Here is a 25,783-nt window from a genome sequence, read left to right as displayed (position 1 = left end):
ATTCATCTTCATAGCTTCTATCCCCCGAACTTTCTCGGCTTTAGATGGCGGCTGCTGATAAGGGATGAGTCCGTCCCGAAATAAAATTCTGGATACTGGCCTGCACATGCAATATAATAGATAATTAAGGGAAAACATTACATTGAAGTGAAAAATTAACACACTAGCAGTACAAAGGTAAAGGCAGCAATAACACATGCTTTAAGAAACAATTTCGCTTTGTTGATTCATTTCTTGAGATGAAATTGTCTGCCTCCTGCTGTATTTTTATTCTGATCAATTTCCTATTCTATTGCTAGAAATATAACCCCATTGAGCGTATCTAATAAACGAATAGGTTTCTCTCGATGAATTTAAATACAAAGTTGGACACCCACTGGGCAGAAGCTAAGCGGTAGATGTAGCGGAAGTATCAGTGACAAAAATGCACGTAGTCAAGTGCAAATTAGTACACTCTTTCTCTTCACCGCGCATCTGCCCAAGTACGCAAGCTTGCACTTGATTATATGCATTTTTCTCAATGACGCTTCCACTGCGTCTACTACTTCGCATCGCTTCCGCTTCAGCGGGCGCCCTGCTGAAATTATTACCTGAAAGCGCATATTCTGGGGGGGGGGGGGGGGGGAGATGGTACTTTCTTCTCTTGTGGAATTTCGGAGATTAAAAAGTGCCTTTCTCACAAGCTGACGCCTTCGAATAGGAGTTCCAATGTGAAGGAGAAATTTGACATTTTTTATCATCCAGTAATTTTTTTTTCTTTCAGAAAAGCTGAACCAGAGGCAAATAGCGCCCGACAGCACGCCTTTGGCACAGCGCTCATGTTTCTCAACAGGTATCAAAGTTAACACTATATTATTGAAATAAACTCCGCATAAACTTGTACCTCACTGCACATTGAAAGCTTGTATGCACGTATTAGATAATGTAATAAGAATAGCACATATTTGATTTGGAAGATGTACTCAATTTAATATAAATTTCCGGAACAGCGCAAGCACACATTCATAGTGTCAGTTAAGAATTTGAATAGCTTAGTAGCATTCCTATTGTAAAATAGCAAGGTGGCATAATTTCTTGCATAGGCCCAGTTTGCTATTCATGTAATCTTGTAGATTTGTCAGGTAAGCATCTTTCAAATACCCGGAAACTTTCTATCAGTTGGGAAGAATGCTTGAAATAAAAACTATCTTCACTTTCTACCTTTTCGTTGACAACAATTTATTCTTTGGGAAATAAATGGGCAATATTAGTAGAATATATGTTTGCATTTTTCTTCTTTAGTTGTTTATTTTATTTATTTAGCACAGTTACAAAAAGAGTACAAAAAGAGTACTTGACCATTTGATATTGCATTGTAATAAAACAATTTACTCTTTGGGAAATAAATGGGCAATATTAGTAGAATATATGTTTGCATTTTTCTTCTTTAGTTGTTTATCTTATTTATTTAGCACAGTTACAAAAACAGTACTTGACCATTTCATATTGCATTGTAATAATAGGAAATAACACAAAACAACATAAATTATGTACGAAAAGTGTAAAATGTCCATATTGCCTCGAAGATAGTTCAACTTCAATTTGAAGAACAGGGGATGTTGGATGAGGGGAATAATCTGGATTTCGGATAGGTATCTATGCGAAACGTTGAGTACTTCGGATAGTTCAGAACAGCTACTCGAAAGTGGATTTCATTAAGTATAGGAGCTCCTTGAAGAGAAATATGAAACCTGCAAGTTTGTGTTTTTACTCTAGAGTTTGAATGTTTGCATTTTCATAAGTAGGCTATGATAATGCTAAACAAACACGCTTTGCCTCCCCATTCTTTCTTTTCTATGGCTCTTTTAGCATCTCCAGTCATTATACTGAATTGTCAGAGCTTTACATATACACTCTGAAGTCAGACGTTTTAAGTTTGATTTCATTATGAGTAGGCCTACAATGCGGAAGTTTCTGACATAGTGTGTTATTTGAAAAATTCAGTGCGGGGGGGGGGGGGGGGGCTATTCCAGTAACTAAGTTTGAAGCACCATGATATTATATAGTTATAATATTCGTGACCAAATGCAAAAAATTAGCAACCAGGTTGGACACAGTAACCAGAGAGAGGATTTTCCCTCACTCCCCTTCAAATACAACCCTGTTTCTACTTATTCGTTTCTTGTGCATTGTGTGGAAGGCAGTGGCAAACAGCCACTGGTTCACCAGTGTCTGGCTACCTACCACTCTGCCGAATGTTAAATAAACGAAGAAGGCCGAACACAAATATTCACCCCTTGGGATTCAAACCCAGACCCGCTACAAAGCCATGAGCTTTGGTATCGAATCCCAGGCAAGGCACTGTTATTTTTTTGAGTCCCTCCATCATATCATTAAGCACTCATCCAGATCGCCACGATTAACCCAGGGTTGAAAAACAACGTTAAGTAACCAAAAAAATCAATTAAAAACAGTCAGCCCCTGAGGTGGCTTAATGTCCTGGCGACCGGAGCACCTCCCTTGAGAAGCGCCAAAACCTTATTTTTGATTACATAAGCTTGGCTATTTGTTTATAAAAGAGGTGAATTTTTGTAGATTAGAAGTTACTATTGCATATCATGACAAGTAGTATTGCAATATCATAGCAATATTTTAAGCTAAGTTACTACGTTATTTTGCTATAATTATGTAGATATTAAATAAACCCTACAATAAACGAGTTCTACAACAGTAACATTTAAGTATTTTAAAAATTAGGCTATTATTTTTCGTAATTAAAGCCGTAAATATATAACATGGTCATATTATTATTTGATGAAGGTGGAAAGTATCGGGGAGCAGGATAGAAAGTTCGGGGGGCAGAGTGGACAGTAGGGGATGTGCCAAAAATCCATCTTGCCCGGGTGAAAATATTATCTTGAGCCGGTCCTGATCAGTCCTCCCATTTCTGTGTGAAGATAAGTCGAAATCGTAGATCAATTCTAGCCCCAAATTCCTATGACGCAGCACGCATCTGAGCGCCTCTGACCTGGTGAAGTAGATGAAACATCGGTGTTTGACACAGGATTGGAACTAAGAACCTCTAGCCTCGTAGGCGTACCACTTGGATCCAAGTGGAAAATTGAGCAAAATAAGTTGTACGTACATCTATAGGCAGTATGTGCGTGGGGTGGGTTCCTTCGTAGGACGTTAACCTTGGAACGTAAACAAATTATCAACTTGCAGGAAGGAAGTAAGAAGATCCGTTTCAACTTAATCTGCGAGATATCTCCAAACTGTGTGAAGAAAATGGACGTATGCTTTATGCTTTACGACAAAAAAATTAGAATAAAGACTGAAATGATATAACCAAGTTGATAACGCCAAAGTGACCACGATGATGGGAATGCATGTATAATGAAGTTGGCAATAGAAGTCATACATCTATGTACCCTGTCTTTCACTGGTTCCTACGTTCATTGGCGGAAATATTGGGGACACAGGGGCATGTGCCCCACCAAAATCGATGACTTAAGTTTATGAAAAGGTGTGATACTGTTATATCCCAAGGAACGTAAAAACTTCGAGAAGCATTAAATAGAATCTTTCGATAATATTCTTTCCCAGACTGCTAAAGATTCCAAAGGAAAAGTTTAGCGCAGATAGGCAGATCCATTTGAAAATCGAATCTGGGTTCCATTGATTACTAGGAGACAGGGTTGGCAGTAGGCCATCGGGAAAGCCCGAAATTCATGTTCTCTACACCCTGTGAAAGTGTATCGTAATGAATGGCATCGACATCCGTGGCGAAGTGGTTAGCACAGCGCTACGACGCCAAGAGTCCCGGGTACGAACTCTGGCCTGACCATGTGTGTTCTCCGTGAGTGTGCCTTCATCAGTTTCATCACATCATCACTCATCCAATCGCCTCTCTCCCACTAGTAAAACATTGTTAGTGTCCACTCTTTTGTTTCAATCGTTCCTTCTCAGTCCAGTTTTCGAAGTGAGGAGGATACTATCCCCCAGCAGTGGCGGCGCCAGGATTATTCATTATGGGGTCTGAGGGGGTGCGTAAAGAAATTTAGGGGGTGCGATTCTGAAAATAAGGAAGACATGAAAAACGGATGCAACCTTTCAAAACTGGGGAGGGGGGCAAGGATAGTTTACTTTCCCTTGGTAGATAAGGTTTAGCATAGTGTTGGGCAAAAATAGAAAAAGCGGTGGGCAAATGCATCCCTAATCGCCGCCACTGATTGGCATAAATTACTGACTGAAATTAAAATATATGTGTGAAATATATAACTTTAGATTGACATTCATTTTCCAGGGACGCTGTACTCGCCCCCCCCCATCTTGCCCTCCCCCTGGACTTCCATGATGATATGTATTAGGCTAAGCCTTATACGAGTACTCCAAGAAAGTTGTCATACAGTGTAAACATTCAGATACACGTTGCAGTATTATTGAACTATGTAGTGAAATACAAAATAAAATAATCCTGCCCTTAAAAATACAATTTTTGAACCTTTTCAATTTAACCAATGGAGGTACAAAATACATAGTACATTATACCTTCCGTCTGCCACAAGACAAAACGCGAAGAGCACAGCAACTGTGTCATCTTTAAAATCTCTTCTGCCGCACTATCGCCAACAACGAACTTTAAAATTTCTTCGTGAACATTGGGCCTCTTCCTAACAGTTTTTGAAAAAGCTTGAAATAGTACTTTTCTAGACGTTACGTGGAACAAACACATACAACGTAGCATTAACAAGAAAACTACCCTTCATGTTACAACTTTCAATAAATAATTTCCCGAGTACGATCTGGTGATACCTTGAAAGCAGCTGAAATTCTTGCTCCAGTGCGAGGAAGAACAAGCAGGCGGAAAATAAACCGTTTATTAACAATGCAAAAACAAAAAAAAAACATAACCCACATGAAGCTGTAGGCAATTATCAACAATCACGGACAGATCACTTTAAGAAACAAGAGAAGAAAAAATCATAACAACAATGCTGAGGTAAGGAAAAAAAACGGTCACTGATCTTTATAGAGGTTACCGCCAGTGCAGAAAAGTATCTTCACCTTTTTCAGTGCTTGCCTGTTGCATGCAGTAATAACGGTCTTACTTGAGTACCTAACATTCGGCGCTCAATATGACGACATGACATAATATTACATATTTGTTAGTGTTTTCATTTGAAAGTAGGAGATTGCACACCCTCGCGCCGCCTCTGTCCCCCAGATAGCAAAATTTTCACAAAGCATCCCCCAGCTGCCTCATTGTTCACCATATAGACCCCCCCCCCTTTCCCAGTTCACATTTTCCATGTCAAGCGTTGTCTAAGTCTTCTATCAGGTACAGATACGCAAATCACAACTGAACCAAGAATTTATCCGATCCACTGAGTGTTTTCCTCCCAGTAGAAGATTTTTGTTTCTAAGAGAGAAATTAGATTCATTTGAAATCTAAATCAATTTATCTCTGACACAGTTATCTTCTTCACCTTATAAATTGGAAGAATTCCACTCTGAATATTCCAAATTTGTCATATTATCACTCTTCATTTTTCAAAATACAATTTTGTATGCCTTTCTCTCCAACCCGGGACAGGAAAGATCGATCATCCCAGCGTTCTCCTGAAAAAAATCCGGAATAGAAGACTGAAGTAAGGAGTTCGTAACCATCCTAGCTGGCAGAAAGATTTTTCATTGGATTAGTTTATAACCCACTCCATATTTTTTTTTTATTGAATTTGAACAATCGCATGTCTGATCCTAGTTTTCTGTAGAACTTTGAGGAATCAAGAGATCCTGACGAGTTCGTACGTTGTGGCAGAAAACATTGGTTTAGATCCCACTTTAAACTGCAGATCCAGTCCCAATTAGCCTTTCTGTGCATAAAGTGAACTAAAGAAGCTCGCAGAGTTCTTCAGAAGCATATCCCTTGTTTATCATGTGATTAATTTCTGTGCTTTTTTATAAGTTTGTTAATTGTTGGGAGTTTATTCAGAACGTTTTATCTGCGGGGGTACAAGTTCATTTTTAGGAGGTCAATTGGCAAATTTTAACCAAAAGTACCCTAGACGGCCCTGTGCGAAAATAAATTAGAAGTGATTTTAAAAAATGTGTCGATTCATTGATTGATTAGTGTTTTTTCCTGTCACTTTAGCTAATCGTGTGGGAAACATTGTGGGGAAGGTGTTAGGGGTAATTAGGTTTGATTATTTTGAGTTCCTTCAGAGTCGGGTATAAGATATAATCTTGACAATATGTAGGTGTGCGGCGCAAGTTATCAGAGAGCGCATAAATGTCATTTATTTATAAAATTACTCTTACTATATTGTAAGCTTCAGGGTTTTAGCAACTTGTCTAGATGTTAGGATGGCACACTACTTTTCCCCAGTGTCTAAAGCAAATTCTAAAGCATTTGGGATGTAAATATTTACTTTCAGTTTTTTTTTTATGTATGCTGGAGACTTGACAACTTGCGCCATCTGTTGATGACGAAACAATCCTGCGGCCAGGTTTGCAGACGTAGTGACTGCTGCTACCTCAAAACACTACGGAATGCATGTTCATCGAATGAACTAGCGTAACTTCTAATGAGTGGATTATTTGAAGCCCAAGTATTGCAAATACTGTCAATGAAGATATTTCGACGAAGTGAGGAGCGTGATATTATTTTAAGTGTTTGCTCTGTGAGGGACCAGGACGTAGTTCACTCATCCCCCACCCACCAAGTCAGCCATATTGGTAGTCGGAATTGTGGAGATAGCATAAATGCGTGTGAATTGTGTGTAGTGTTCTGGTAGACAGAAACCATTCTCTTTAATCATGTCCTGAGTTGCAATGCAGAACGCATCAATGTAAATATACATCCATTGTCGGGAAATTTACGGTGAAAATGTAAGTATTGTGTATTTTATCAATGTTTTCAATACAAACTAATTTGGTTCTTTGGTACTCCTTCCCCTACATTATCGGTCATCATTTAGCTGTGAAAAAGGAGGACAACGTATATAACAAAACAAGTATGTACACAGAAGTGAATAATTAAGCATGGAAAAGGAATTAACTGTTTGACGTTGGAAGAAAATCTAGACCGCTAGTTGGAATGGGTCGGTAGCCCACCGTGAACTGTTTTTTCCTGTAGGTGGCTTTAAGCTACCAATTAACAACAGAATTAACTGGTCTCAGGTTATATATAAACGTAAAAGTCTTTTGTATTTTTTTAAAAATTGTGTGAAGAGAAAGATTCAACGCTGTCTGATTCCAGTTTACGTTGAACGATATATTGTTTCTACTCGTGGAGAACAAATAACCAGGCCATGTAAATAATGTCTATTATTTACATGGCCTGTTTACTTGTAATATTATTCATATTTCCTTTTTCTGGTGTTTAATAGTTACATTCCTATCTGATTTTGGTACAAGTGATTGTGGTGAAAATGCTTATTGGGATGGAAAGTAGGTAACACTGCAGTTAAGAGTTAAGTGATGGATGCTGGAATTCGTGGAGGAATATTGAAAATTGTATGAGAATTTGCTCTGCATTACTTTCCGAAATACGGTCATTCAGTTTGGAATTAAGTGACACGTTGAGGTTTGACCCATAAACTTCTGCTTTCATTTTTATTGATTGTGCATTTTTTTAAATTAAAATCTTAGGTAACAGTATGGTATAGTGAAAACACATTTCGGCTCGGGTACCCTTTTCTACACCCTCAATTTTTCGCACATTTCAAATATTCTCGTTACAAAAATTAGTTCTTCATAATAAACGATGTTTCTAAATAGCGCGGAAAGTAATTTTTTAGATCTACGTGCTACGAAACTTTTTATGAAATTAAAATTCCTTGCGTAACGTCAAAAAGGTTTTTCACAACTTTATGATGGCGAATGATGCATTCATGTCACAGGCGCAAGTTTGAAGATTTCGGATCATCGATTTATGTCACAGGCGCACGTCTGATTTTTTTATTTTTCTTCTTATGATTGACTTGTGCAATAGGAACATTTGCGATTGCAATATGTTCTCTGTGCGATATATTGGTAGATTGGACATTTCAGACATTCGATTTCATTTATGCGACTTCAGAAATTGGAAATAATAATTTTTTTTTCGCAACTGCATGCCGTAAAGGGGAGGGTTGTTTTTTCTAAATGACTTGTGGGATGGGATAATTTGCGACTTCTAGTTTTTATGATGGGAAGTGAGTGGAGGTTGGTATTCTGTGGAAAAGGCCAACAAGGACTTTCAACGTAGGTGTTACTTCATTTTTGGACTTACAAATTGAAATTCGACCCACAATTCAATACCTGGCCTTGGTAAAAAGAGGTAAGTTACCTTTTTTGGTTTAATTTTAGCCTTCATTACAGGGAGATGGTCTGCTGCCCCACGAACCATTGGCGCTAGCCCCACGAACCATTGGCGCTAGCCCCATGAACCATTGGCGCTAGCCTCACGAACCATTGGCGCTAGCCCCACAAACCATTGGCGCTAGCCCCACGAACCATTGACGCTAGCCCCACGAACCATTGACGCTAGCCCCACGAACCATTGGCGCTAGCCCCACGAACCATTGACGCTAGCCCCACGAACCATTGGCGCTAGCCCCACGAACCATTGGCGCTAGCCCCACGAACCATTGGCGCGTGGATAGGTTAGTTCAGTTAGGTTGAGATCGATAGTTAAAATTTGGTGTCGTGTTAGTATCACGATCTAGAAATTGGAAATAATTGCGAACCATTTCAAACGACAAAATTTCAACTTTAAACGGCTGTACAGTCGTAAATACTTCTTTCCACGCTCCAATTTTTTTTATTCACAAATAGGATCAAATAATGTTCATAATGAAAAAAAAAATAATTCAAAATTCGAGGGTGTAGAATAGGGTACCCGACCCCACATTTCACTCGTATATTTCTTAATTATCACATTTGTACTCGCCTGTTGTGCATAGGGGAACATTTTTGAACGTGGGATTACGCTTTTTCTGGTGGGAAAAGCGTAATTTTTCACATTACAAGTATGTTTGCATAATGGAAAAATCTAGCATAATTTGCTAACTTGCTCCTTGGGGAGGGAGAAATTCGTTTCAAAGAACGATATTTTGAGAAATTAAAAATAAAATGACATGCCTTTCCAACCACACCCTCTCCATCGTTTCGTTATTCTCCTGTTTACCTTGCAAGGAACATTTCGGGGCAAGAATTGGTAGATAGTTGTGGGGCACAAAAAAAAAAAGAAAAAAAAAGTAAGAATAATCTCAATGTTGAACTCATCTTGGAAAATAGATGCATAACTTAAAATTACAATCATCCTAAAAATAATCATAATAATAAATTACTGTTACTAATTATCAACAATAATAATTATTGTTATTATTTCGATCCTAGCACAGTTTATCAGCATTTAGCATCATTTCACAGACTAAACCGCTTTTTCTTTTCGGGAGGTTGACAACACAGGGCGAGCCATCAGGCTTTCGTGCATTTCCTCCAAAGTCATGGCTAGAACACCCGATTGTGTTAATGCATGTGAAAATGTGCTGTCGCTGAAACTATCCCTACATAAGAACGGTACATGTGCAAACATGCTTACTGCTTGTTTCCTTGACACTGGGTGTTCACTTCTATGTAATTCTGTACTTTTTGTGTAGCTACAATGCATAGTTTTTGAGATATAATTTTTTAATCTGAATTTTTGCTGCTATTTTCCAAGATGGCGGATTTTCAATGTATTATTCGCTATACCATTCCGGACAATCTGGCACAAAAAAACATTTGTGTTGCATTCTGGGTTATGCCACTTTTTCCCATTAGTTTCCTCTGCTATGTAGGTCCATTCCTGATTAGCCTTCCAGTGCATAAAGTGGATTTAAAACAACATACAAAAATCATTTGTTGAAGTACAAGATGAAATATTCACTAAAAATGTGCTGCATCTTGGAAAGACTAAAACTTTTATTTTATCACAGGTAGTATCTACAGTACTGTAGTAGTAGTGGCCGCGGTGGCTCAGTCGGTAATGCATCTGACTACCATGCTAAAGGTCCCGGGTTCGATCCTCAGCCGGTTCAAATCCGGGAACTTTTCTAACATTGGAAGTGGTCCTGGCGCCCACCCAGCATCGAATAACATGGGTACCTGGGGAAAACCCTGGGGGGTAAAGGTGGTCAGGGGCGTGATGCTGATCACATCACCCCCACTCATGACCGGATCAAGAAAGTGTGGGGCGTTACCCCCACACCCCCTATATGCCTTCATGGTGTGGTGCTAAGCACAGGGGAGCACTTTAGAATCTACACAGGGCGATATCAACTAGACGTTATATCATCACGGCCAGCGATATATATCATCATGATATTTTGGTGATGTATATTGTGTTGGCAATGTGTATTGTCTCCACGATGTATATCGCATCGGCGATATATGGGTATTCACACCCAATTGAAAGATAAAATGTTGCTCCATAGTCATGGATTTGCTTCATATTTTTTTTTACTGGTAGATACAAATATTTTGAAAGTTACGAATTTTTGAAAATGTGAAGGTTTTCAGAATTTGGGTGGACCAACGAATGCACCATGTGACACAGAACATGTAATTTGATTTTTTTGATTTGATTTAGTTTATTTTACTTCGCGTTTTGTGCCTCTTGGCTAATTTGCGAAGATGGGGATGATTGATGAAATGATGAAATTGATGAATGGACATTCACAAACAACCAAGCCCGACCAGGATTCGAACCCGGGACCCTTGGTGTCGCAGCGCGATGTGCTAACCACTTGGCCACAGGGTCGGGCACAGAACATGTAATATCTCGGAAACTATGTGGAGTATTTTGATGACTAGGTATTGTTGGAGAGGAGAGGAGATGGACAGTCCTAACAGAAAATGACTATATTACCACTCTATACTACGCAGAAAGAAGAAAAATATTTAAATAAAGTAATATGTTGTAATGAAAGAAACACTCCTCTTCAGGGAAATGTTTGATAGGGAGTCCCAGGTTTTACCGCAATGAAAATTGTTACACAGCATAATCAATACATGCCAAACATAATATTATAAGAATCAGAAAATATAAGAGCCATGTTGTTGTTTTTTAGATTGAACGTATGCATCCAAGTTTTGGCAGAAAATATTTGAGCTCTACTACTGGTTTCTCCTTCAAGGTCTTTGAAAATGCTTGATTTTCTAAAAAAAATTTCAGCCCCTATATCTCTGATGGAGAAACAAAAAAAAATTGATATTTGCAGCGTAAAGTCTACTCTTGAGAAGTAACTGTAAAAAAATCGAGATTGATGTTCATTGGAAAACAACAGGGGGAAATTCATCAAACTCCATCAGATTTATGTTATTAGTAACAAAGAAATATTTACTTATCAGTAATTATAATTACTGTATTTATTAATTACATAATGGGAATAGCATTGTAAGTCTGTTAGTAGCTATTATGAATGAAAGATTTGTAAGGCATAGGTTTGTCTGAAGAGGTTAGGACATGCAAACAGAGACCATTAGTGGAAAGCTGCAACTTCTCCAGTAGCCAGTCTTAATCCATTGATTGATCTGAATTGTTCCAAGTGCAGTGAATTTCCAAATTAATGTTTTTGGCAGGACTGGCAAAAAAAAAAAAAAAAAAAAATAGGATTTCATGAAAACATAAAATCTAATATCTGACTTTTCACAAGATATCTTTGTGATTGTGTGAACACACATATCCTTAGAAAATAAAAAGAACATTTAATGTCAAGAGAATTAAACCCCTTTATGTCATTATCCGAAGTCCAAATATAATTCTTTAGCATACCACTTGATTTACATCATAATTCAAAATGTTGATGCCATGCAGCTTGGGAAATAAGCAACACACCCACATCTGTGTAGTATTTCTATTTGTAAAAGAAAGGAATTCTTTCTTCAATTGTAAGAACTGCTTGTTTTAATACTTAATGGCATCATTTTATAAGGCAAAAAAAATTAATAATCAAATTTCATTTTTCTTTAAATGTAACTTTTTTAATGTAAGAAGGTAAATATTTATAAGAGAGAGAGGATGTTAGCACAAGAGGGAGGGAATGAAGCACTAATGGTATTACGCATGCAAGTCAATTTGTTCAGACAAACCTCTGCCTAACACATCTTTCCATTCATAATAGCTAATAATGGACTTATTATGCCATTTGCATGATGTGATTAATAAATACAATAATTTTCATGGCATGATAGTTCATTAAAGGCAAATATTTATGTGTAACCAATAACATAAATTTACCTTTTTTGCTCAATTTCCACATTATCCATGGAATATCAATTTTGATTTTTTTTTACAGGTAAGGTAAAGGCACCAATTCTCGTCATGTTAAGGTAGATATTGCATAAAAATAAATCTGTTCATGAAGATGTTGCAAAGATCAAGTTTCTTTTTTTGTTTTTTGAAATGTCAATGCTCAAGGAATAACATGATGGCATTAATTTGTTTCGGTAACACTTCCGTATAGTGGAGACAGATTTCTTACTTTTTTGCAGACGAAAGTACTAACAAAAATCATTTTCTGTAGCGTTGTTGAGGTTCGGGAATGTAGTTTTTATCCTTTTCAATGCCAATTCATGTTTTCTTATGGGAAAATATCTCTCAGACACGGAATTGCTGTTGCTGCCATTTGCTTTCTGCACGTGAACATGATGTTCACGTGTTGTACATGATGCAACCCCCAATAAGTGTTGCAAACCACGCCGTGTTTTCGCAAGATGATGATGTGTCTAGGATGCGTCGTGAAGTTTTTTAACTGTTTGCCTAACCTAAACTTACCAGAAATGGTTTGTGGGGCTAACAAGGTATTGGCATAATTTCCAATCCTGCCACGAAATTAGGCATTTTTCGGTGAATAAGGTTGAAACACTGCATTCACACTCCAAATCGACAAACACTGCCTCATCGTGCAATGAACAAGTACGCTATCGCCATAATGTGTGTTACAGAATTGAAATAACGAGTAACAGTAAGTACTCATAAATGTAAGATATAGACATTATTTCCGTTAGAAATTCATTATTACACCTAAAGGAATCTTCTGCAATGCAGAATTGTACGTTAGCAATGTAAATAAGTGCGAAATAAATGATTTCTAGGTGTCTCCACTATACGGAAGTAGTACCTTTGTTTCAATGTTCGAATTATGATGAAAAAAAATACAAATAAGAACAACCCTTAGTTTGCCCCATAAGTCGTCACCGAAATTTTGACGTGTCTTCAAAGTTGCCACTTGAATGTACCTATGTAACTGCTGGAATATTTCTTCATAACAACATATAACTTATTTCCTTAGCTTTCTTGATTTAATTTTATTGAGAATCTTTTATGTCATTCATGTAAAATGCCATCTGACTTTGTAATCTAAGCCAAGCGTCAAGTCAACTTTGCAGCAGGTTTTCGCATACGTAGATCCAAACGTACACGCAGAATATAGTTCCACTAAGACTGATTCTATTCTGACACAACTGCATACTTGCAAGAAAACAGTTATTTAATTTGTAAAATACAGACAAAATAATACATCCATTAGCAGGTATGTACTTGATTGGTTGAAATCACTGTGCAGACAAACTAGGATTCTCAGGTTCGCCAACTGGAGTTTGTATTGTGCTGAAGAATCACTGAAGATGAAGAGCAAGTCGAGCAAGACTGAATACGTTGCAGAGCGCGTGGGATCCGTGATACCAGTGTTGCACATCCCACTATTTTAACCCTATGTTTATTGTGATGTGATTTATTAATAATGGTGCTATACAGCGGCGAGAATAGCTGAATCGTCTCGTGTTTGGCACGATTTTACCCAAATGTTATTTTGGGCTTCATCCGAAGGGAAAGCTTTTCAAATCAAGCAAGTTGTTTTAAATGCATAATCCTCCTTACGACAACATGATCAAAGTAAAACAGGGCGTGAGGTGATTTGCCGTCAATGTGTGCACAAACTATATCACGGGTGCTGAATGATTTGCGGTTTAAGTTTAGGAAGAGGACACGATTGTTTGTTGTTTGACGACAAAAGAATCTCCATGGTATTATCGCCGTGATAAGAAACATGTATATTATTTGGACGAGAGGTGCTTTAACTCCGAGGGGGTGTGGGGCATACATCGAATCAAATATTGAAGGTCACCACCGTACAAAACCACCATCAGGGCTGAAGAAACCGACTAGAAAAGAAGAGGGGAACGGGGAGGCTTATTGTTTCACCCACTGGCGGCAATGAAGTCGTTGTTGAAGGCGCATATTTACTGTTCCGTGCAAAGTAGGGGTGATTATCAGCAAGAAATGGACAGACCTGGTTTAGTGAAGTGATTCCTAAATTGAAACCAGAGTAATAACAGCAGACAATGCACCTGATTGTCACCAATAACAAATCATGCTCTTTTTTTTTTGCTGGTATAACTTGAAGTGCGTGTGTCTTACAGCAACGGATGTATTGCGAACGAAGCATACAAGTTTTTCATAAATGTATTTCTTTCTAAACCAAAAACAATAATTTGTCATTAAATTCAAGAGGGGCCTATCGTTGTTTCCTTATTGAAAATCTCAATCCACTACTCAAAAACGTCAGCGGCACCACTGAAAACATACTGATCAACACTGTCCCCTTTTATTTTAGGGCTTGGTAAAATTCCCTTGATTTGTGACATATTCACATAAAACACTTTACCACCAACAGGAACAAAAATTTTCTTAGTCCCATCACACGATTTCATTTTTAAAACACGCACATTATTTTCCTCTAGTGATTTCTGCAAGAGCAAAGGAGCGAGGCTTACAATTATCTTCAATAATTTCTTCAAGTTCGACATCATTTTGATCACTTAATTCAAGGTCAGAAGAATCAGCTGGTATGAAGACATCATCTTCATCTGTTGATGATGAGCTTTTAGACAATATTCTTGTTTTCTTCGAGCATATGCCAGCGGACTTTTCCTTCTCTGCTTTTATTTTCATTCTCAAGGCTGCTCTTTCTTGTCTTGTAGTGCCAACTTGAGCTTGTCTTTACATGAAAAATATTCTTGACAGTCCTTTGAGCTAGCCACTGAAGGTACTCTTTCCTTTGGTACCCTCTTGCTAATCTTCGCTGGACGTGGGCCTGGCCAAAACAAAGCATGCTTGAAAGGGGAGGGAACACTCAGGTGATTCTATTCTTTCGTCACCGTTTTCTGAAAAATCACGAAATTGACTTATAGTAGAGCTAGTAGGAATTTGTTTCCAGGACTTAAGTCTTCACATGTTGGCTCAGTGAGCTGCTGCGGAGAACTTTTGTCTCAGAGGCCGATATCTCTGATTGTTTCAAATGTTTCCAGAACCCGAACAATGATGAATCTTTTTCATCTCCAAGCCATGCATCTCCAGCTTCATTTCCAATAAATTTCTCAAGTGTTAACAAAGCAGCACATCTATTCTTGGAACAGCTATGGATGTGGTTTGGGGATGGAGTAGGAGGAGCTGTGGAAGGCGTAGAAACGATATTCTGAAATTCTACTTCCAAGGGAAAATGCCACTCTTTTTAAATGCATGCCTCAAAATATCTTCATTATTATTAACGCTTCGACTAAGAGCAAGGTTCAGCAGCATAGCAAAGTCTTTTTTGGTGATGTTTGGACTTTTCTTCTCGGATACTTGTTTAATACGCCATTCATGTACATGCATTTTTTAGTGGTTAAACACACCTACATCCATAGGCTGTAAGATGTGAGTAGAGTTTGGAAGGAGAGCCGTGATCTTCACAGAAACTACTAGAGTGCATTGTCAAAGTCATCCACCAATTTGACGATTTGCCAATACCCCAGCCAGGAGGAACTCTGTTGATACATCCTGTGGAAGACGCTCGTATTTAAAACAAATCAACGGAAGACATAATTTTCCAGCAGCATTTCCTGTTATCAACATAGTCAAACATTCCTTTTCATCAGATCCTACCTGTTGATAAATATTTTTTGCTCCTTTTGGAGCCAACACTTCGTTACTTTTCGGGTTGAGAAAGAACACAGTTTCATCTGCGTTAAAAATGTGTGATGGATCTTGAAGAATTGTATCTAAGTTGTTATCTTTCAGGTAAGTAAAAACCTCCGCAAACCAATGCTTGATGTGCTCTTCGGAGACAGCAGCTCGACTTGCTGTCAAATTTTGAGGCGTCCTTAATGTCAATTCAGGGTTTCGCTTGAGAAATGAGTCTACCCATTTTCTTCCTGGTCTACCATCTTTGAATGGAAAATCTCTCTTCAGTTCCCTTGAGACTAGTTGAACACTTTTTTTCAAAACGTCTTTTGTTAGAGGAAATCCTGCTTTACCAACTGACACTACCCAATCCGCTAGCAATTTTTCTCCTTCTGTTATATAAGAGCATGGGCCCATTTTTCTTTTATTTGGCATCTTTCCTTTCCATTTATCGCTAAGACTTGTTCGAGGCACAGAAAATTTCTCTGCAGTCTTTTTAACACTCACACCACCTTCCACTTCTTTTAGCGCAGCTTCCATCTGGCTCTCCTCATATTGAAGAAGTTTACCTCTTGACAAGAAAAAAAATATTGTAATTCAACAGTCCTGAACATTTAAATTATCTACATGAAAGTTTGGTGAATATTGTATTTATCTCTTGCCCTATGTATCTAAAGAAAAGAAGAAAAATATGAGTTTATTCTCCAGCATCTACTGCATACCGGCAGTAATTTATTTCCAATTCAGCCACTGTATAAATGTATGATCAGTGTGAAATTCACCTTCATTAACAGCAAATAAATATTCAATACACAAAATCCTGTATATTTGTCGTCCTAAATCAAAGGGCATCCAAGATTAATCTAAATAATTTGTTCAGACAATTTTTAAAAAGCCTTTTGAACATAACATGATTTGATTTCTCACCCTAGTACCAATAAATCATCCTTTTGAAGGCAGAGACATCCCAGAGAAACTGAAAATTGTAATGGCGAGAAAAGCAATTTAAATAAGAACATGAGTTGGTTTTTAATTTGCAATAGTTAAACAATGGTAAATCAAATAAATATGGAGCATAATGTAAATATGTATTTATGCAATTTGTGTTCTATCCAAAAGACAATTTTTGACCAAATCGACGAAGAATTACATAATTATTATAGTAACTCCATGCCTCCATTGCATTTTTCCACTCTGAAGCTGATACGTCAGAAACCGCTGTTCGGAATGCATCAACAGCTGCTTCAGGCGACACAAATTGCTCACCATGCATCTTATTCTTTATGTGTGGGAACAAAAAGAAGTCATTAGGTGATAAATCAGGTGAGTACGGACAATGAGTCATTAATTCGATGTTTTTACTGGACAAAAAATCAACAGTTTGGTGTGCTGAATGGGAACTGGCATTGTCGTGGTGCAGAATAATGTGGCAATTTGGGTTTGTTTTACGCAATTCATTGATGACCTCTGGCAAACAAATTGTTGTATAGCACTCAGCATTTACAGACCTTCGATCTTCTAAAGCTTTTGTTGCCACATGTCCGGTATAACCAAAGAAACAAGCAATCATTTGCTTTGCAGCACTCCTCGAATGAACAACTTTTGTTGGTTTCGGCTCACTTTGAAATACCCAAACAGTGGATTTCTGTTTAGTTTCGGTTACGTATGAATAGATGCAAGTTTCGTCCCCTGTAACGATGTAGTACACCAAATTTGACTTGCCTCGGTTGAATTTTTTGAGCATTTCTTTACACCAATTTACACCAGCCTGTTTTCGAGCTTCGATCAAGTTGTGTGGGATCCAACGGCTTGAAAGTTTTCGTACCTTCAGATGACCATGCAAAATGGCATGTATTGCTTTCATGTCAATGTTCAAGGATGCCTGAATCTCACGGTATGTCACATGCCGATCTCTCTCAATCAATTCACACACAGCTTCAACATTACTGGCAACAACAGACATGGATGGATGAACTTCACGAAATTCATCACTGAGAAATGTGCGATCACGCTGGAATTCGGAAAACCAATTTTATTGGATGGTGCTTCATCCCCAAAAGCCAAATGAAGTCGCTCGATGCTTTGTTTCGGTGTTAAACTACATTGGAAATCATAGAAAATCATTGCCCGAAAGTGTTCACGGGAAATTTCCATTTCTCACACGAAACTACTACTTCAAACTGCTGTTTATTTTACACAAACAAACAATCAGAGATAATTTAAACATGAGAAAAAGGTATATTCTTCCTATTTTTATAATAGTGGAACACTGACGCCACTGTTCATCCCCAAAACCCAAATGAAGTCGCTCGATGCATTGTTTCGGTGTTAAACTACATTTGAAATCATAAAAAATCATTACCCGAAAGTGTTCACGAGAAATTTCCATTTCTCACATGAAACTACTTCTTCAAACTGCTGTTTATTTTACACAAACAAACAAAAAAAAAACACTAAGTTGCTGACCAAGGCAGTTTATTAAGATAAAAATCACTTAACGGTAAGATTTCAACCCTGTATGTTTAAATTATCGCTGATTGTTTGTTTGTAATATAATTAAGCCTTGCTTCTATATTAAAAACACTTAAGTTGCTGACCAAGGCAGTTTATTAAGATAAAAAACACTTAACGGGTAATGTTTCAACCCTGTATCAGGGTCTTCCTCAGACGAAGAACTCTTGGTAATGCAACTTAGTGTTTTTAATATGGAAGCAAGGCTTAATTATATTACAAACAAACAAACAGAGATAATTTAAACATAAAAAAAAGGTATATTCTTCCTATTTTTATAATAGTGGAACACTAGCGCCACTGTTGGTGGTAGTTTGGTCAACGTTACCTTTGGTTAGAGTCAGTGCTTGAATTTCACCAATTTCGTTAATCACTAAGTGCAACTTGAAGCCAAAAAACCAACCAGCAACCCTCGTATCAATGGGAAAAGGACACTTTGAAGGGACACTTGATTAGCCGTAACTTGAAGTTAAGTTGTTCTTTTTTTCTTGCATAAGGAATACATGGAATTCTGTAAATTCTTATACATCATATTTTTGAAACATCGTGGCTAGCTTAATAATCAACTTGAAAAACTGTTTCCACTTGCCACATTGGGAGAGATTCATGCTCTCTGGCATAAGAGAAGCTTTTTTAATAGCAGTGCCCATTCTGACGATATTGAAATAAATGCACAACTGGTGCGTAATTGTCCCTCATCGCCTTAAATGTGCTGAAACTATTTCTCCCCAGCATTTCCACTTTATTTATATTTATCAAAGAAATAGGATTTTCTTTTTATTTCCCAGTAAAAACATGATGATTACATTACACTTTGCGACCAATGTCTGAGCTACACTTTGGACTCCTTTGCTTGCTTGTGTGTAAATATGAAATGTGATTGTGGTACTTATCTGATCTTAGTAACACTTTTCTTGTAAACAGCTTTATCTTGCAGAGATAACATACACTTTTTAATTACGTCATGATATATTTAATTATTGCAAGATAACATTCCTAGCTGGAAACTTGTCCTATAGTTTTTTTCTGCAAGATATTCAGATGTGAAATGATATAATTATCAGAAATTATTAGTGTTGTTGTGCCACAGTTTCCATATTGTTACATGATCTTTTTTGTGTAGATGCCTCTGAATACTTACATTCTGTGATTTGTTTAATTGGGTAGGATATGAACTATTCTTCACTTTTCACTAATGTTACATATTATGGATAATTTCATAATTACATAGACATGTTGTTATAACGGAGTGGTGAGTGATTGAACTTTGGTTGCTTAAGTATTTCAATTTTTTCTCTTCCTATGATGTGTGCACTCTTAAATTCTCCTTTATTTTGCATTTGTTTATTGCACTTACATCTTCAGATTAACAAAGATGTCAAATTACATTCAACAATCTCTGCAGTTCTGGGTTTTGTGACTTCGGTGCAGTCATACGGTACTTTTTAGTACATCAGTGCTTGCACATTTCGGAGTCATGTGACTCCCATACTCTCTATATTTGTGCGTCAGATCAAATTTTTGGAGTCAGAATTTTTGTATTTTTTGAAATCTCACTTTGTTCCCAAATTCAAACTTTCTCCACCGGTTATCTCCTACCATTTCCACTGTTTTCCTGCAGTTTTTCATTTCTATTTATTTAAAACTTGCTTCTCATGAAATAAAAAGATGTATTTGTACGTGCTTGTGTTCCTGCAGTCAACATCAAATGAAACTTAAAGTGACACTTCTAAGAATCCAATGCTTCTTTAACTGCTGTCCCACTCACTCCCGTGTAAAATGTCTATAACATATTCCTTGTACTCAGTTGACCAACTTATTTGTTTTCAAAATATAAGTGTCAAATCACCAATTAAAATCTCCAAGCCTAGATCGCTTTCATATGCATTCCTTTTCTACTGACAGAGTAATCAACCCCCTTTCATATGCATTCCTTTTCTACTTACAGAGTAATCAACCCTGAGTAAACCCACAGCAAGAGGGCTAGGAACGGTATAGTGTTAGTTCACAACAAAAATGAAATAATTTTGATGCAAGAGCAATTCATTTTGGGACCAATTAGTGATTTCTGAAAATTAAACCTGAGTTTGTGTTTTTTTTGTTTTTTGTTTAATGAAGGAGAAGTTTGGTAGTATGGGGGAGAGCCCCCCACTAAACTGGGCATGGCACTGTTTTTGTATATGTACATGGAATATTAGAATTGCAATTTATGAAACACTGTCATTCCTAGAAGCTTGCCAACATATGAAAGTTAACCATGGTGGTCCAGTCAGCAGAACAGAACATCTGGGTGCTACGTGGAGACCCAAGTTTGATACTCAGGGTGGTGATTTCAGGTGGGAACCTTCCCCGCAATGCCCTTGCATTGAACGGCTCTGGGGTTCACCCAGCTTCTAATAAAGAGTATATGGTGGCAAGGTAAAGGCAGCTGGAGCATGGTGCTGATCACTTCACCTTCACAAGTGGCCAAGATTGTGAATGTGTGTGTCCTTAGCTCTACATCTTTCCCCACATGCCTTCATAGTATGTTGCAGTGTATGCAGGGGAAGGGGGTAGCTTTACCTTCAGCTATATATGAAATGCGATATTAAATTATGTGACTGTGTAAAGAGAAGCTAGGTGTAGAAGTTTGTGATGTAATGGGATCTGATCCAAGTGCCTCTTGTCCGTATAAGAATCTTTGTTACAAAACCTGAATTGAAATTGCAATTGGCAGGTACTTTCCTCTGAGATTATTGCTTAATAAATTTTATTAGGCCTAGCATTTGAGTTAAAAGAGTCCGTTGTACCAGTGTTTCACATGACCAATGAGAATTTGTGGCTAGACTGTTATCAAACTACAGGTGAAGTTTCTGTATCCTTAGAAGGTAGAATCAGTTCAGAAGACGACTCTAGACAGGGTGGAGTCAGTCGTTGTGAAAGTTTGTCAGTGCGGCTACTTGATATGGAAGAGTCTTGGGTGTGTGGAAAAGATAGTGGGAGGAACTGGTTTGTCATTGTTTTGACCAAGACTTCTAGCAGAGGAGATTCTGCAGCTTGCTTACAAGTTTTTTTATTCAAGGTGAAAGATTTCACTTGTGTTCATTATTATTATTATTATTAGTTAATGAGGAATTCTATTTGTACAAATAATGCAAAATATATTAAAATTTACCAATTTTTTTCTTTAATGGCAACAGAGCTGCATTAATGTAACTTGTATTAAGTTCTTGACATTGTGAGTTAGATGTCAAAGATTTCTGGATTAGATGCTTGGGATGGGGGCCACAAACTTCTGTAATTTGAATCCCATGTAACTGTATTAATAACCCTCCGTGTGTGATTTGTTAGTTTGTACTGTGTGAGGTACAGATTGGGGGTCACATTTTCCAGATCCAAAGTTTTGGGTTCACTGCTCAAGTACAACATGGGTATTTGTGACAATCATTTTAGCAACTTCCACATGCAATTGTACAATCCTACTATACATCACCATTATTGATATTTTCACTTCATCCAAACATAATCAATATTCAAATAGATTCAGAATATATATATATATATGTATGATTTCCAGTTTCTTTTATAATTTATATCCTCTTTAGAGATTAACTGAGAACCAGGGTCCCTTTGTCACAACATTTTAAGTGCACTGCCTCACAAATACAGACATAATTTTTTTCATGGGCTGACTGCAGCTGTGTATTTTTAATAAATTGGTTAAATGTTGATACTTTGCGACATATTATGAAACATATTTGTCAAATAATAAATCAATTTTTCACTTAATTGATTTTCTTACATGTATTTGTTTCATACACATTGTCTTGATTGTTCTGATTAGGACTAGAACAGTTGAAATATTGTGTGTTAAACATATGCGTGCCTGCAAAATCAATCAAACAAAGTAAGTGAAAATTCATTTATAAAATAAAATATGTTGGCACAATACATAGTCCTGCTGTAACATATTTGCCAGTTTTGATTATATGTTTTTCTTTCCTTGTTTTCAGAGAAAAGGGTAGGCCTAATTAGGCCAATATGCCTTTTCCACCGCCTCCCCCTCCTGGGCCACCCCCGCCTCCTACTTTTAGTTTGGCTGTAACAGAGTCACCTCAGTTGTCGAAGTCTGAGGTTCAAGGCCGGGATCTCCTGCTGCAATCCATTCGGCAGGGAGCAAGGCTGAAGAAAACTGTCACTAATGATAGGAGTTCCCCATTGGTGAATGGTAAGTTGTTTTGGACAAATAAGGAATTTGCAGCTAGGAGACAATAAGTTATTGTTTCCACCAGCAGTGGCATATTCTGAAAATTTGACCTGATCAACCTCAACAATTTTTAATTATTGTATATATTTATTATATATTAATTAGATATAATAGAAATAAAATACCAGTGTAGGCATGCAGTTAAGCCAGTGCAAGTCAAACAAAAACAGAAGTCCGACAACTTCAAATTTTCTGGCAATTTATGTATGCATGGTAGGTCTGGATCTTTTTTATGTATACTCCTGTTCACATAAAGTGGCCCATTTTTTAATGTTGGACTGTTGAAGTATGTGCCATTTTTGCTGAACAAGCGTGTACATACCGCATTTTCATTCCAACTAAACTTTTTTGAGCATTAATTAATAATTTTTCACCATATAAATGTTGCCAAATGTCAGTTATTCTGTTGCATTTAATTGGCGTTCCTTCATATTTTAAAATACATAGTCAAAGTGAAATTTTATCTAATATGTGATATTTTGATGTTGATGCCTGTGCATGAGAAACTCATTAGGTTAATACCAAGAGAAGTGAAGCCAAGAATTGTGACGGGAGTTACAATCCATAAAAATAAATGTGTGTTTAATAGTCATGCTCTCCCCCACTAACACTAACTATAACGGCAGACAAAAAAGAGTGGAATGTGCATATTTTTAGTGAAAAATCTATTGGGTTGGCCCATAAGTTCTGGTGTTTTTTTTTTTAAGTGAAAATTTTGCGTGAAAAATAAAATATGTTGGCAATGCATTTTATGTTATTCGATAGAGAATTATGTGCTCTACAAAATAGTGTGTTTAGTTTTTTATGCTGATATACTTTTTGTTCTTTTCAGGTCATTAAAATTGAGTGTCAATTTGACAAAAAAGAGCATTTTCGACACCTTCTGCTTTTTGCATTTAATCGAGGTGCCAAAGCTGCTCGAGAGATTTGTGAAGTGTAGGCGAAGAAGCGATGCCTCGCCGGTAACAATTCGGTAGAGGAATCGCTGCTTGTGCCCATGAGTTGACCGATAACAAGCAAGCAAACCGGCAGAGATCGTGGCTCGTTAATTTTTAATGTTGTTGTTCAAAGCATGCAGAACCCATGCGCCCAACTTTTGAACCTCTCCCATCGAGTGAAGGTGACGCTCTATGGTACTGTGGGAGCATTCCATTATCTCTGCCAATTCCCTCGTTGTTTGGCGTGGATCTTCGTGAATAAGCTGATTCAGTTGCTTCTCATCAAACTGAACAGAGCGTCCGGTGCGATGCATGTCTTTGAGGTCGAAATTGCCATCTTTGAATCGCTTAAACCAATTTTGAGCCATCCTAAGAGGCATCACTTCTTCGCCATACACTTCACAAATCTCTCGAGCAGTTTATGTGGCTTTGGCACCTCGATTAAACGCAAAAAACAGAAGGCGTCGAAAATGCTGTTTTTTGTCGACTTGACACTTCATTTTAATGACCTGAAAAGAACAAAAAGTATATCAGCATAAAAAAACTAAACACACTATTTTGTAGAGCACATAATTCTCTATCGAATAACATAAAACGCATTGCCAACACATTTTATTTTTCATGCAAAATTTTCACTTAAAAAAGAATGCCAGAACTTATGGGCCAACCCAATAGTCCAATTCAATCATGAACATGGAACCTGTATTTATATTTATTTGTACTTCAAGTAGCTGCTTTATGGATTTAAAAGTCCCATACAAAGATTCTGCATTTCATTTTACTTCTCTGATTATATCATGTTCAAGGGATTTAAGATATTCTAAATTTGGTTGGAAGTGCTTAATTTATTCTGAATCGGTAGCATTCTGTTGTTGTTTGTTATTGGCTCACACCACTTATACTTTATGGTTTCTAGCCATCGTTACTGTTGCTTTAGATCTTAGTTCCTCACTTGTGCAATGCACTTTCACTCATAATTTGCACTGTGGGAGTTTTATCGTAGTGGGTATGTTACAATTGTTTGCTCCATCTTTGTGTTTGTTGGAGCGAATCTGTATAGTGTCCAGATGATGGATGTTCAGAGATTGCTTATCAGGGTTGTGATCGGTTTTGTAGTATGATCCCGGATGGTCTTGTTGTAAGGGGCATTTGTGTTTTCATTGCTATGGTTAATCAATAATACTCTGAAACAATGTAAAACATTAGAAGTGCATATAAAATAAGAATTTAGTGATCGTAGTAACAGAAAATGAAAAGTTGAATAGAATGGAGTATAAATGTGTTAGGTGTTGTCATAAGTACAAAATTAAAACTAACTTGGACACTTTGGGTACTAGTCATCAGTTAAACTAACACTAATTCCAAATGTACAGTCAGAATAAAATTGCAATTGGTAGGGAATTATTGGAAACCACATAGAAATTCCTAGAGCTTGCACCCTATGTTGAAATACATACTTGACCCATTTATTACATCTTGGCCTTGGTAGTTTTCATCTGACTCTGCAAGAATCTCTTAAGTACAGTTATATTGTAAAACTAAATATCTGAATTTGTCCCAGACACTGGAACAACTTCAGACACAAACAATCCATATCACCATATATTGCAAACTAATCAACTATTGTAAATCAAAATGAAATAAAACAAATAAAGAATACAAGAAAAACGGGGCCCATGGACGTCTGGAATAGGAAGGGGGGGGGGGGCATGGCCTTGATGCCTACATCCTCAGAATTGTGGTGGCCCGTTTTTCTTGTGTTTTTTATTTAATTTATGCTCCCGCCTCTAGAAAATGAATGTCCACAAAAAAGTATATATTTTACACATTTCATTTCAATCTTAGTAATTTATGTTCATTATTATAAGGGCATTGAAGAAACGTGGTAATTTCAGGCTGAAGCAATGTTTTTTTTTGAGGGGCATCATTATTATGGGAGAAAATATGCCTCCTTAGCCTCCCCTGGGAAAAAAAAAACACCTTGCTTGCCCCTCACTGGAAGAAATCCTGCAAACGTCCATGACCAGGGCAATAACCATACCCCTGAATGTATGCGGGTGGAGGTTGGTAATCTTTCGGGGGTTACCCCCTTTTTAATTTTAAAATGTACAAGAATCAAATCAGGATATTTCATTT

General features: G+C 37.3%; 1 protein-coding gene across 2 annotated transcripts in view; it reads left to right on the top strand.

Annotated features, from left to right (window-relative positions):
- The first annotated feature begins 6,474 nt into the window (after positions 1-6,474).
- Positions 6,475-25,783, top strand: part of LOC145986569 (uncharacterized) — a 34,397-nt gene continuing 15,088 nt past the window's right edge. For both annotated transcript variants that reach the window (XM_083120728.1, XM_083120729.1), the window contains exons 1-2: positions 6,475-6,870; positions 22,456-22,670. In XM_083120728.1, the coding sequence (XP_082976854.1) occupies positions 22,484-22,670 (187 nt within the window). In that variant the 5' untranslated portion in view covers positions 6,475-6,870; positions 22,456-22,483. The remainder of the gene's footprint in view (positions 6,871-22,455; positions 22,671-25,783) is intronic.

This window comes from Lepisma saccharinum, chromosome 4, assembly GCF_977018435.1.
Source record: "Lepisma saccharinum chromosome 4, izLepSacc3.1, whole genome shotgun sequence".
In the NCBI taxonomy this organism is placed as follows: Eukaryota; Metazoa; Arthropoda; class Insecta; order Zygentoma; family Lepismatidae; genus Lepisma; species Lepisma saccharinum.
Note: the sequence above shows the minus strand (reverse complement) of the source record. Positions and strands in the feature narration are given on the sequence as shown.